This window comes from Aricia agestis, chromosome 9 (genome assembly GCF_905147365.1).
Source record: "Aricia agestis chromosome 9, ilAriAges1.1, whole genome shotgun sequence".
Taxonomy (NCBI): domain Eukaryota; kingdom Metazoa; phylum Arthropoda; class Insecta; order Lepidoptera; family Lycaenidae; genus Aricia; species Aricia agestis.
In genome coordinates this window covers 16,194,759-16,209,426 of record NC_056414.1, presented here as the reverse complement: position 1 = coordinate 16,209,426, position 14,668 = coordinate 16,194,759, and the positions used below count along the sequence as shown (strand labels likewise).

At 37.3% G+C, this 14,668-nt stretch overlaps 2 protein-coding genes across 2 annotated transcripts; one reads left to right on the top strand and one right to left on the bottom strand.

Moving 5' to 3' along the window:
- The first annotated feature begins 18 nt into the window (after positions 1-18).
- LOC121730641 (RCC1-like G exchanging factor-like protein) lies at positions 19-2,626 on the top strand. Its single transcript, XM_042119780.1, has 7 exons — positions 19-192; positions 270-448; positions 530-721; positions 832-1,034; positions 1,263-1,435; positions 1,571-1,735; positions 2,203-2,626. The coding sequence occupies exons 1-7, from the start codon at positions 81-83 to the stop codon at positions 2,538-2,540; spliced, it is 1,362 nt and encodes a 453-aa protein (XP_041975714.1). The 5' UTR covers positions 19-80; the 3' UTR covers positions 2,541-2,626.
- A 444-nt stretch (positions 2,627-3,070) lies between these two features.
- LOC121730262 (mediator of RNA polymerase II transcription subunit 27) lies at positions 3,071-4,256 on the bottom strand. The gene is made up of 2 exons (XM_042119239.1): positions 4,236-4,256; positions 3,071-4,178 (listed from the first exon to the last, which is right to left on the bottom strand). Exon 2 carries the CDS (start codon positions 4,142-4,144, stop codon positions 3,245-3,247), a length of 900 nt encoding a protein of 299 aa, XP_041975173.1. The 5' UTR covers positions 4,145-4,178; positions 4,236-4,256; the 3' UTR covers positions 3,071-3,244.
- Positions 4,257-14,668: the final 10,412 nt, after the last annotated feature.

Genomic DNA, 14,668 nt, shown 5'->3' with positions numbered 1-14,668 from the left:
TCCAGAAAATGTTTTCATTTTCAAATTTTCATTATATTTAAAATTATTTTAATATACTTATTAGTGAAGCTGTGCATAAAATGAATGCATTAAAAGCTTTTGTACAACGCCGAAATCCTTGTTTTTTAGTCAATCGCACAGTTACGACTAAAAAGAAATTTCATGATCCTAGCGAAGAAGATGAGCTTCCAAGTAAATATAATTTGGCTTTAGTTTAGTCTTCTGGTGTAAATATTTAATACAAATAAAGATTTTAATCTTTTTTTCAGTTTTCAAGTATCCACTCAGCAAAAGTACAGATAAACGTGTTTATGTATGGGGGTTGGCCGAGACGGGCGCTCTAGGTATACACTTACCAAGAGGAAAGAAAAAGGGAAAAAATGCATACAAAAACAATTTTACACTAGTCTGGCATCCTATGAGGTCAAGTTTTTGTGAAAGATTTGATGTAAGTGCTCTCTGAATAAGCGAGTCTTTTATTAAGTATATTAAAATACCGAAAACTTGTCTGATTTGTAATTATTTTTAGGTTACCAAAATAGCTTGTGGCTATGGATTCACAGTTGCAGCAGTAAACACTAGCGAGCAGCACAAAGTGTTTGGCACTGGCATCAACACAGACTCACAGATTGGCTACCATGCTCCAAGGATCGGCCATCCTCTAGAATTGCTACTGAGTCCTGCACCCATTTATATACCCTACAAATCATTAGAGACAAAGGTACTATAATAATTTTGAAGTATTAACTGGAACTATTTTTTTGGTATTTATGTTGAAAAAAAAAAGTTCTTTCATAATACTATAGTTATAAATTAATCAAATGACCTTAGGTTACAGGCTTAGCAGCCGGGAGAGCTCACACATTAGTTCTAACAGACAATGAGGGCGTGTTCACACTAGGCAACAATGCATACGGCCAGTGTGGTCGGAAGATTAAGGAGAATGAGGAGTATAGAGGTAGCATGTTGTCTCACAACATCAAGAGACTTGATAATGAAAAGATAATAGATGTGTGCTGTGGACAGGATCACAGGTACATTTATATGAGTTTCCAAATATAACTATGAAGGAAATATAAATACCGTATATAACTAGTTGGAAATGAAATGGTTTCTATAGTTATTATGCTTCTGAACAAATTTTTCTTAATTCAAATCTTAAAACTTTTAATATTGGGGAATACCCTATTTTAAATGCGAGCCATATTTCTAAGACAATAACAGGGAATACTCAGATTACTCAATGTTTTTGCAAATTTTAGCTTGTTCATAACAGAATCTGGAAAAGTTTTCTCATGTGGCTGGAGTGCAGATGGCCAAACTGGTCTAGGAACTTTCAAGAATCAGGAATATCCTGCCCAAGTGAAAGGGGACATCACAAGTGAGAGAATAGTCAAGTTGGCTTCCACTTCCGATTGTGTTTTAGCTTTGAATGGTAAGCAAACTGCAAAAATAATAATAATCCTATTTATATTCTAATCATCTGGAAATTTTATTACCTGAAAATAATTAACTGGCGATTTTTTATTATTTACTTTTTAAAGATTTTTACAGTTAATTTTTTTTACAGAAAATGGTGAACTGTTTGGCTGGGGAAATTCTGAGTATGGACAAGTGCCAATGACTACCAAGCAACAACAAGTTAATATGTCATACGCTCTTGTGAACTTCACCAAAGGTCTTGGGAAAATAGTGGACATTGCTGCTGGAGGCTCCTTCTGCTTGATTTGTAATGGTGTGTTAGTTTGATTTAAATAGTTACCTATGAGCATAATTTGAAAAATCATATACAAAAGGCAGACAGTAATTACCGTCCGTCTATGACAAAACATAGCACATAATTGAAAAAAACAAATTGAATTGAACTATTGAAAAAAAAAATGACACTTATTTATCAGGGCGTGCGAAGCAAGCCTTATAGTATATCCCACAACCTTTACATTTTGTGGTACAACTTACGGAAAAACTATCACGCCTATTGATTTGTGCTTTGACATAGTAATTTTTATTGATATGTAGATGTGTTACCAGTTATCATCAGTCAGTCAAGGTTTTTTATAATATGTAGATGTGTTATCAGTTATCACCAGTCAGAGCAAAGCTAGCTCGCAAAGCAAAGCTAGTTACATTTAAATAAAATTAACAAACTATGTCAATTATTATTTTATTTATTTATTTATGCTAATTGTTTATATATTTCAGAACAAGGTGATGCTTTTGTGTGGGGCTTTGGTTTACTGGGTCTTGGCCCTAATGTGCAACATGCATCAGTACCAAAATTAATCCCACCACCATTATTCGGAAGAAATGAATTTAATACTGACACAATGGTTAAGAAAGTAGCTTGTGGCATCTCACACTTGATGGCTATAACCAATCAGGGAGACCTCTACGCCTGGGGACGAAACCGACACGGCTGCTTGGGACTTGGACATTCTAAGGATCAAAATTTTCCGCTGAAAGTGAATATTGGTGCACACGTAACAGATGTAAAGTGTAGCGTTGATCACACTGTTGCTATGTGCAAACCGTTTGCATAGACTTAAGTTGTAAACTCAAAGTAATTTTCAAGTATTGTGATAATGTAAATACTAAATATAGTTTAATAAACAACTCTGTTAAGAATTATACAACTTTTATTTATTGTACATCTTACTCCATAAAACACTTTATAAAAGATCCTATAAAAGTACTTTATTTATTTACAGTTATACTACACCTAATATTATATCGTAGCTAAATTAGACAACGAAAATACTAATGAGTTTTATTAATAAAAATATTTCACCCACTGCAATTCACCTAATCTATGTCGTCTTGTATGTTAGAAACGCTTGGACAAATACACCTACATGGATCATTTTAATCATAGATGAAATATGTTAATTATTTGCAGGACAAGTACGTAGACCTAAATTTAATCCCTCGATCGTGGATATCTATTGTTTATATAGCAGTAATGCTTCAACTTCAAAAACAATATATTTCCAGGAATCCACGATCGAGGGATTAATAGTTATTAATATTATTTTAACCCATCGATCGTGGAATAACGAGACACAATAGCTTATCTATTGTTATCGCGGCCGGATGCGGCCGCTTAGGGCTTCATGAATTAACAAGATCAGCAAGAATGTCTTCTTTTCATGTCTTATACCACTGCACAATCTTCTATTTTTTATTGAAGGAGAAAGCAAAAACAGTTGTGTTCATATTTTGCACTTTCCCTTCAATACCACATTAACTATTGTTTACATTCATCATGAAAAGGTTCAAGTGTACGGAAGTCACGCCATGCCGGTGGCAGCATGGAGGTGTGATGAAGATGGCATCCGCAACGCTTGCATGGATCACTAAACAAATTAACATAGCTGTGTAGCCACGTCATAAATGAGCGGACAGCCAGCTCGGGCAATGTCGGAGAGTAGAAATGTAGCATGGCAGCATGAGCATTCTCTGTCACTTTCCTGAACACATGGTGTCTCGACTCAGTCCATAAATCTAGAGTTTCGCCATATCCTTTCACCATAACCCATTCCATCAGCAGACCTTTAAAAGCGACCACGGCTTTAAGAACATGACTGAGGTTTATCTGTACCACGGCATTGCTGGCGAAGGGGCGGGAAATGGTGATTTTCATGTCGTTGTACGAGCGATCTATGTTGTTGATCACGTTGTCCACTTGCAGAGGCGCGACGTTGTGGTTACTTTGCAGCTTCCCGCGCCGTTTTGTGCTGCCGGAGTTTATGTAGGAGCGTTTGAGCGAGTTCTGGCTCAGCAGGGTGTGGGCAAATGAGCTGTACTCGTGAATTTTGTCGGTCCACTTGTAGCTATTGACAAGTTGAGTGTACAATGCCTGACGCTCTTGCGTAGTTTCTTGACTTAAATACGTCGTATTTCCTAAGTTGAACGGGGCTGTAGGTAAAGGAAGCCCGTTCACTGTTTGCTCCAAATCCCGCAGGTTTATGTTGACATTGTTCAGAAGTTCTTGAAGCTCCTGAAGAAATTTATCCTTGCCGTCCTCTCCGTGATCGGCTCGTAGGCCGTTAGAAAGAGTCTCGAATACATAACTTACGCTAGATCGGAGGGTTCTCAGAGATGAAAGCGCAGAGTTTAATTGTTCCACATTAATAGTTTGATTCATTTTCGTATAATAGCATATTATTTTTATTACAAAACTAATTGTATTCTTCTTCTTCTTTTTATTTATGGCTCCTTTGTGAATCGCCAATGAACTAATTGTATCGCTGGCGGAATTACGGAATACATAGCAAAATATGAATGAAAAATGACAATTGACAACATTGACAAGTGACAACTTTTTTTCTTCTTATTATGGCACTACGGCTATTTAACAATGGCCAATGTCGAGTATATTATGGCGGGAAAACAATATTCTAATACAATTTTCAGCATCGTTTTTCTATATTTTCAGGTGTAAAGTCTAAGTAAAAGTAAATACAGTCAAGAAGTCAAGTCGGTTGATTCAGTAGTTGTGCACGATAACGAATATTTAATGGTTAATATCCTACCAATATTGCACATTAAAAACTCAGTCAGATAACACAATTTTAGGAAAATAATACAAGAATTACACAACATCACTTTTTCACATTCCCGGCAAAACTTAAGTGGCAACTTGTCAATGGGGAAGGCCGGTCGAAACTTTTAGTAAATGCCGCCACCTGTCCTTTTACCTGTCAATGAGTGTGTCAAACAACAACAACAATTTTATTTAGTAGTTTTGCTTAATTTCGTTACTAATTATATTAAAATCATTCCGTAAGTAGCTTTTGTGAGGTCTCTCAGTATGCCGATGATTTGACAGTGTACATTGCCTCTAAGGATATTTCAGTATGTTCCGAACGCCTTAACACTGCAATTAGATACCTCATGGAGTGGATGGACCGACATGGCCTCAATATTTCAGTTCCGAAGAGTTCTGTGGTAGTTTTTTCTCGATCTAAAATTACGCCTATAGTTAACATTCAACATAATGAACAAGTTTTCCCAGTTAGAGATAGTGTAAAGTTTCTTGGAGTCTACCTTGATTCCAGATTAACTGGCGCTTACCATATTAGGCATATTGTCAAAGTGTATGGTGGGGCTCTCACCCATATACCCAAAAATTGCTTTACAATGCTCTTATCCGCAGCCATATGGATTATGGATCCTTTTTATTGGAACCTTGTCATAAGATTCCATTAAAGGATCTGGACAAAATTCAGGCAAAATCTCTTAGGATCATACTTGGGGCAATGAAATCTTCTCCAATCAATGCCCTACAAGTTGAATGTGTCGATCCGCCTTTAAACATCCGACGGCAGTATCTTGCGGATAGGTTTTTATCTAAGGCATTCCAGAATTTTTCACACCCGCTGTTAGACAAACTACACAAATTATCCCAGTTGACGTCAACATCTGCGTATTGGCGGCATAAAGATCTCCCTTGTCTCCTGATCAGTTACCTTAAGATAACCCAACTTCCTTGTCCTATTGTCCAGTGCAGACTCAACCCTCTATTTTCCACCCCTTACGAAGCACTGACATTCTCTCCTAACATCATCCTTAACTTCCCTATCGATAAAGGTTCCTCTCTAGCAAATAGGTACTCAATTTAATCAGCATATAAATGAGCACTATAGGGATTGGATGCTTATCTTTACGGATGCATCTAGACTTTCGGTGGATGGTTGTGTGGGTGCAGCTGTCTGGATTCCGAGAGTAAATGTGATTCTAAATTTTAAATTGCCTCCTCACTCCTCTGTATTTACAGGAGAGGTCCTTGCTATATTTGAGGCCATCTCGTTTATTGAGTCTCACGATCTTAGTAAATCGCTTATACTTTCGGACTCCAGGAGCGTTTTGGAGGGTATATCTGCTAACCAGTTCCGCTCAAAGTCTAGATTTCCTTTAATCCTTAAGATAAGACCGCTTCTCCTTAGGTGTCGTGTCCGTAGTATCCATGTTGTGTTAGCATGGATACCTGGCCACAGTGGAATTACTGGTAATGAGAGTGTGGATGCATATGCTAAAGCCGCTATAACATCAGGTGGACTCAGTCAATACCAACTCTATTGTCAGGACTTAATTCCACTTGCAAAATCTAAACTTTCTAGCAAATGGAATACACTATGGGACGGCTCAAGTACCATCAAAGGCAAGCACTACCATGATATTCAAAGTAGTGTACCAGTAAGACCATGGTTCTTTAGATATTCACAGTGTAGCAAACCAATATGCTCGACAATCCGCCGTGTTAGACTTGGTCATTGTTGCTCACCAGTGTTCCTTGCTAAAATTAGGGTCAAGGATCATTCTCTCTGCGAATGTGGTCTAGATGAGGGTACCTTAGATCACATCTTCTTTTCTTGTCCTAGAAACCAATCGTCCTTATATGACTGTCTTCCCAATTCCATTCCTCGCCCTATAAATTTTAAATCGGTTTTATCTTATGTAAATACCCCTTTTATTGAGATTCGTGATAACAATATAAGATTGTGATGTCTCTACTAACATTTGTGTTTGTGTTTGTTTTAGGTCAATCAACTCCTGTAAATATGTAATTTTGTTTTGTAACCGTACACGTCTTGTTACTTCACCAGACCTTCGCTACATAGCGCAAAGTCCTTTAAGCCACTCTGACATTGGCAACTCACCGAGGCGGCCATTTTTAAAAGAAGAAGAAGAAGATATTAAAATCATTATGTATTCGTCTTGGCGTGTAAGTAAAATATGAAATATTGTTTTTATAAACTTGTAACAGAAATAGATTAGTTTTATTCGCTCTGCGTGCACTGTACTTAATATTAAAGTTTAGACAAGAAAGAAGTTCAGGACAATCTATTAGAGAATGTACAATTTTGTAGAGGTAAATGCAATCAAAGTATTTACGACGTGTTTCTAAGGTTTGAATGTTAAAAATACGGAGCCCGTCTGCATATTTCAAGTCCGGGTTTATGACGATAGAAGAGAATCTTAAGACACTTTTTTTGGATCCGCTCCACAGAATCTATATGTGTTTTATAGTGAGGTGTCCATATTACACTACCATATTCCAAGTCACTGCGGACCAGTGCAAAGAAAAGGTAAAGGAGACTTTGTGGATTTTTAAATTCTAGGGTAGATCTACAAACAAATCCAAGAAGTCGAAAAGCCTTTGAGGTGATATGCTCGTAATGGGCTTTAAAAGAAAGCTTGTCATCAAATAGAATACCAAGGTCTTTTATTATTGTAGATCGAGCAAGTTCTTGATTGTTGATATTATAACAATAAGTAATTGTAGTCCTTTTGTTTGAGAAAGAGATGACAGAGCACTTTTTAATATTTAGGTGCATTTGATTGCGTTGACACCAGTTAAGAACAACATCGAGATCTCTTTGCAGCTTGTTGCAATCAACAATAGAACTTATTTGATTAAAGATTTTTAGGTCATCTGCATACAATAAACAATGACAAGATAAAAGCACAATTAAATCGTTTATAAAGATGACGAAAAATAAAGGCCCTAAATGGGAGCCCTGCGGAACTCCAGATGTCACCTTTAATGGCAAAGATAAGAATCCCTTAAGAGCAACTAACTGACTTCTAATTTTTGCATAGGTCATAGGATATAGTTAGAATTTGGTACCACGTTAATAAACGTAATGATCTGATGATCGATCCACGAGGAATCGAGTGAACTCCTTAAAATTATGTATATGAAGGGTTCGGTCCATATTTTTTGCAGGCTTTTGATGTATCGTTTTTTTTTTAATGAAATAAATGGGCAAACGAGTAAACGGGTCACCTGATGGAAAGCAACTTCCGTCGCCCATGGACACTCGCAGCATCAGAAGAGCTGCATGTGCGTTGCCGGCCTTTTAAGAGGGAATAGGGTAATAGGGGAGGGTAGGGAAGGGAAGGGATAGGGGAGGGTAGGAAAGGAAAAAATAGGGTAGGGGATTGGGCCTCCGGTAAACTCACTCACTCGGCGAAACACAGCGCAAGCGCTGTTTCACGCCGGTTTTCTGTGAGAACGTGGTATTTATCCGGTCGAGCCGGCCCATTCGTGCCAAAGCATGGCTCTCCCACGTATATCGTAGTAGACCAACAAAGAGTGCGAGAGAGAAGAAAATCCTTTATGGAATTATAACAAGATGAAAAGAGAGAGGTGGTGTAATGTGAACTGTGACCACTTTTATTTGACAGGTCGTCAAAACTCGGCACCCGTTTCTATGCCCTTTCGGTATTTGTAATTTATTATTTAAATCGTTTGATAATTTCAACATTTCTTTCTGTGAGCGATTGCAGTGTAAATCGTAGGAATACTCGTAATCCTGAAAAATATATATTTCACAGGTAATTAATCTTCATGTCCCAATTGCTACGATGTGTTTATTTTTGCTAATATTCTGTCTTTAGTTCTCTATTTCAAATAAAATATTGTTAATCCTCCCTTTTACTTCCATATTTTGCGTAACTAAAGGTACGATTGTTCTTAAATTACACAATTTTTACCGACTTCCAAAAAGGAGGAGGTTATACGTTCGGCTGTATGTATTTTTTTTTTGTATGTTCAACGACAACTCAGCCGTTTGTGATTTCAATTTTTTCTGAAGCATTCGAGGTAATTGCTACTAAAAAGTAAGATTTCGCACCAGTTTATAACCTGGATCCGAAGGTACCCAATGGAACTTTTGAATCCTTATAGATACAGGTTCGGGGATTTCGGCGTCATGCCATGGGTCATCACATTCTGACCCAATTATTGATGCTTTTCGTGATATTTTGCATCGAAGCAGATGTTTCTGATGAATATTTCGCTGTTTGTGGACCGATTTTCAAAATTCTTGTGTTGTTGTTTAGGATGTAATCTTGATTTTGTATAATAATTACGAAAGTGGTGAGCTGATGATGGGATCTATGAGCAATCGAGGGAAATCCTTGAAATTTATCAAAAGACTCATAGTGGTTAAAATGTTGTTTCTAGTAACTTAAACATATGTTACGAATAAGAGAAAGTTCATACGAAGGTGTCTCTTGGTCCAAAGGCACTGAACGGAACTCCTGAACCTTTAAAGATAAAAGTTTTTGAATTTCAGCATCGCTTAGATAACTGCAAGCATTTACCACAATTTCGCTTATAGTAACATAATGTGAATAGTTAACATTCGTAGTGGTTATTTACGCATAAAGCCTTATCTTGTAGATAACTAAAAAGAGTGAAATTATTATTTTTAACAAAAAATTAAAACTGACTTCCAAGGTAAAAACAATAATAATATGAACTAAAAAGTATTAAATAACTCTTACTCTATAATAGTGCCTTTTACGGAATTCCTCTAAATTTCAACTATTTCTGTACATACTACAGTCTTCATTACTTTGAAGTCGGTACCAGTCCCGAAAGCTTTAGATATTCTGACATTGACTGAACTCACGATAAAATTAGCTGGTACGAGTACCTGGCAGCTGCCCCACCCTGGATTATGTTGACGTCCCTACTAAGTATATTGTTACGTGCTAGGGTTCGAGGATTTGGAGAGAAAGACCTGGTGACTCTCTTGAAGACTTTATTAACACTGCACTAAACACTAGGTCACAACACTTAGCACTAAGTCCAAACACTAATTACTAGGTCCAATCACTAAGCACTATCACTGTCCTAGGTCGTAGCCAAGTCGCAGGTTTCACTGGTTCACTCACTATTGATCACTTGATATCGCCTTGAAGATCGCTCTGATTGAACTAACTTGCCGAGCCTGCCTGCGGCTCTTTTTATATGGCGAGACGAATTCCAGAAATTTCCCGATTCACGTAAACAAGTAAACAACCGTGGGAAATTTCTAGGAGGCTCGGGCATGTACCACAATAAAACTGCCGTCCTTGCGATAAGTGCAGTAAGTTGAATTTAATTTAGACCTTATGGACTCAGTCATAAGGTCTAAACTCAAACACGCTAACAAATAAAGGGTAAACACGTAAACAAACATTAGACCTTTCTAGAAGGTTCGAGTATGTACTTGCGCACCACGTGTCCGTATACCATGTACCGTAACAATATATTTCTCAGGTTATTTTTTTGTTGACTTTAATACAGATTTAGCAGTTCCCACTTCCCACTACAGATAAAAGGTTGAAACCATCTGGCAACACTGATTTAGTCAGTTAGAAGCCACACTTTTTCCGATTTAGTACACTAATTGGGATCCTAGCTTTCTAAATGTTATGTCACTTGACTAAATTTAGTCAGTAAATAATTTAGAACTTCTAAATTTAGTGAAGAGGAATAAGCCCTTAACATAATTCGGACGGACTATACTATCGATAGTAAAATATACATCACTAGCACACGCACACATTGACAGATCGAAAATCGGTATTTTCGGGTTGTCAGGTGGTCTATACGACAGTATATAAATAACTTTATAAATAAGTCTATGATCGTACCTCTGTATCGCCTAGGTGTATATTATTGATAGTTATATAGATAATAGAATCAGCCGTTACTTTGCGAAAATCCATAGCTTAAAATTTAATAATAATAATAATAATAATATAGCCTTTTAATCAGATCTTATTCTACATTTCACAAAGTTACTAACTAAACATATTATATGTATAGATATGTTCTAACCTAGAATTTCTTTCTTACTAATTTTCTGCAGATCCGTTTGCCAGTCGGCAAAGGCCTCCTCCAACCGATTTCCATTCTATCCTATTTTGAGCCACTCTGTTCCGTTACGCCTGCTACTTGCTTGATGTCATCGTCCCACCTTTTCCGCGTCTTCCTCTTTTCCTTTTGCCTTCTCGGGGTATCACTTGGTCACCATTTTGCTCAATTTGTCATGGCCTCTTATCAGATGTCCTGCCCATCTCCATTTCAGCCTTTTTATTTTTGTTATTACGTGTGTGGTAAAAAGTTTTGCATCTGATGATTTTGTTTTTAATTTTGTCTGATTTTTTCAAGTTAAGCATGCTCCTTTCCATTGCTAGTTGGCAAACTTCAAGCCTCCTTGTTATTTCTTGTGTCAGTGACCATGATTGGCAGCCATAAGTGAGAATGGGTAATATGCAGGTGTCGAATAATTTGCTCTTGATTTTTATATGTAGATTTTTATCCTCCATATCCTCTTTTAGGCTCCAGCGTAGCTAGCACGGGGTTTCCCAGTCGATTCTTCGGAAGAAAGTAATGGCAGTTTCTTTCCCATGTCTACATATCTTATTCCCGAGCATGGCACCACCCATCGACTTGAGTTTCAGTGGACAAAGACAAGAAACTCTTTCCATAGCAACCATTAAAGCAACGGCAATTATTTTTTTGACATTTAGTTTCTTGGTTCTTTTTTTTTAATTATGGCACCTCGGCTATAAACCATGGCCAGTGTCGAGTAAATGGCGGCAAATTAAAAAAATTGACGTGTAGCAACCTTGTCTATAGCCAGAATTATAGTTTTGATCTACGAAATACGAATAATAAAAACTAAGGAACTTTATTATTCGTAGTTTGTAGATCAAAACTATAATTCCGGCTATAGACAGGGTTTCTATACATCGATTTTTTGAATTTGCCGCCATTTACTCGACACTGGCCATGGTTTTATAGCCAAGTGCCATAATAAAAATAAAAACAGAATCAAGAAACTAAATGTCAAAAGCGGATCGTCATGCTTGACATATAGATTTTCAAAAGCGAAAGATATCGAGATACGAAAGAAACTTTTACTCCAATGTTTTTCCGGTAAAACTGTCAAAATTTAGTTTTTTTCGTTTGTCTACGTGCTTGTGCTAGCTATGCAGTACCTCTTTCAGCTATTATTTATTCTTCTGTCAACTTCTTTGCGCATAGATTCCTGTTGAGTGATTAGCTGTCCCAAATAGATATAATCATCTGTGTAGTCTAATTCTGTTTCTCCTAATTTAATCTTATTTTTGATTCCATTAGTCATCACTCTTGTTTTATCGGGGTTTAGCTGTAAGCTGTAGCTACCTTCTTTACTTGTAGCTGCCAGCTCATTAATCATTCTACTTCCGATGTTTTGGCGAACATCACGATATGATCAGCAAATCTCAGATGCGTCAACTCTGCACCATCCAAGTTGATTCCTAAGTGGTTCCTATCGAATTTTATGAATATTGACACTAGTGCCGCTGAAAATAACTTTGGGGACAGGGGGTCTCTTTGTCTTACGCCTTTTTCTATCCGAATTGGAGCACTTGACTTTTCTAATTGGATTTTTGCTGTGCTGTGGCTACATACATTTTTTTTATTAATCGGATGTATTTGTATTCGATTCCCTGTTCCTTCAAAGCTTCCCATATTTTCCGGTGTTGCAGAGAATCAAACGCTTTGCTATAGTCGACAAATGCAATGTAAATTATGTGAGCTGATATTCGTTGTATTTCTCGATAATTTGACGCACTGTATGGATATAATCTATCACAGAATAATCTTTCCTAAATCCTGCTTGTTCGATGGGCTGGTTATCATCTAGAATTCTTTCTAGGCGTTTTAAAATTATTTTAGCGAAAATCTTGTAAATGTTGGACATGTCTTATGTCTTATTATTGGTAGATAATTCCCGATGTCATATTATTTATCTCCTTTTTAAAGTTCCGTAGTCAACAAGGAACCCTTATAGTTTTGGTCTGTCCGTCCGTCTGTCTGTCCGCGGTTTTACTCAGAGACTGTAGGACCTACAAAGCTGTAATTCGGCATGAATGCAGATATTAATGATGCCTACAAAATGGTATAAATAAAATCTTAAAAAAATATTTTTTATGGTACCTCCCCTACACATCAAGCAGGGATGTTTTTTTTTTTCGCGTCCACCCCACGCGGTGGGTGGACGTTGGATAGGTTTTTTATAAATATTACGAGTATTCATAGACCATTTTTCGATTTAGTCATCCATTTGTGAAATATGAAGTTTCAAAGCGGAAAAAATCGTTAGAGTTCACGGGAGTAGGAAATATGTTAAATTTAAAAGGAAAACTATCACGGCTAAGAAGACTTCATAAGTTATTGAGTAATAGTCGATCAACTAAAAAAATGTATTCGGCGAAGTTTATAGGAACTTTTCGTTCAAATTCCTTTGAAAGTAACTGAGATGATGTTGTTAGAAGTGTAAAACACGTTATAAATGTACATTAATTGACCATATAAAAAAAACTAGCGGTACTACGGAACCCTATATTGTGCGTGGCCCGACATGCACTTGTTGATACTGACTTGGGTTAGCTGGCCTCTTGAATTCACGGGGCCACAGTGTTACAATATTCCCTATAAATATTGTAATACTGTGACGGGGCCCTGGGCCAAACTCCAAAGCCTAAAATGCCATAATAATATTATTATGGTTGTACCGTACTGCTGTAAACTAATGCATAGTTTAGTAAGGACTGAAGTCCCTTCCGGACCCTTTATATTTGCTTTTTATAATAGGTAAGTAAATATGCAGTTGAGCTGTTATAAACCTTTTAAAATAATGTACTATCAGAGAAGTTGATTCCTATGCAGATGGCAGACCTAAGTAATTTGGTCGCGTTATGTCATACCCAGCCAGACAGATCACAGATCACAGCTTAGGCTGGCTTCTCACGGCGTGTGATATCACAAGCCGCGCCGCGCCGAGCCAGCTATTACGAGCGAGCACGAGCCACAGGCGAGCACGAGCCACCCCTTCTCACGGCGCGTTATATCACAAGCCGCGCCACACTGACAAACATTCAAGTAAAATTAAACTTCATTGACACGAAAATAGATATAATTTTGCTCTAAGTTACTACGTTAAATAAGTAAATTTTAATGAAATGCAACTTTATTCACTAGGCAACTAGGTTGCATTTCAATCTATGCCGCTAATTTTATTATATTAAGTTTAATTCCTTTATTTTGATAACAGATGCCGCTGCTTGGCGGCTACATCGCGCTATAGCTAGCACGAAGATATTTGTTATAGGTATAAGGTGATTAACTAGTATAAAGTTGTTTCCATTCACACTCACTCTTGGTGTTGTAGAATTATCATGCCAGAGCGATTTTAGTCCCATGGTAGACTGTAGCCGTACAGTCGGATTTCGTGACGTTGTGCTCGAACAGAAGCATCATTCTTCCACCAGTACGAGTGGAAACATGATAATTATTATTATTGTGAATTACAAAAGTAGTATAGCATCACATGGAACTGGGAAGGTTTTGAGCAATTATTATAGTTCGGAATCGTACATCCTGCAAGCTTTTGTCACCATTCCACGCGAAAAACATACCATCATCAATCCTCATCCTCACCTTGGTGAGTGGCAGTCTTCCACCATGCGTTTTTTGCGTAACATCCTGCCATGCACTGTTTTACTCAGGAATGAACTGCCACCAGTATTTGAGGACCAATACACGCCATAGGAATTTAGTCACAGACCCCAGGATATCCCACCCTGGGACTTAAATCCCTCTGGCGTGATAATTCTACAACACCAAGAATGAGTGTAAGTGAAAAGAGTTTCATATTAGTTAATCACCTATAATACAAATCTTCGTGCTAGCTATAGGCTATAGCGCGATGTAGCCGCCAAGCAGCGGCGCGGCGTCTGTTATCAAATAAATGAATTACACTTAATTTAATAAAATTAGCGGCATAGATTGAAATGCAACCTAATTGCCTAGTGAATAAAGTTGCATTTCATTAAA

What these genes read in the sequence shown, in the direction of transcription:
- LOC121730641 (XM_042119780.1), top strand. Translation starts at nt 81, where the DNA reads ATGAATGCATTAAAAGCTTTTGTACAACGCCGAAATCCTTGTTTTTTA. An exon ending in ACAAATCATTAGAGACAAAG is followed by an intron (nt 722 to 831) that starts GTACTATAATAA and finishes AAATGACCTTAG; the next exon opens with GTTACAGGCTTAGCAGCCGG. An exon ending in CTTCTGCTTGATTTGTAATG is followed by an intron (nt 1,736 to 2,202) that starts GTGTGTTAGTTT and finishes TATATATTTCAG; the next exon opens with AACAAGGTGATGCTTTTGTG.
- LOC121730262 (XM_042119239.1), bottom strand. Translation starts at nt 4,144, where the DNA reads ATGAATCAAACTATTAATGTGGAACAATTAAACTCTGCGCTTTCATCT.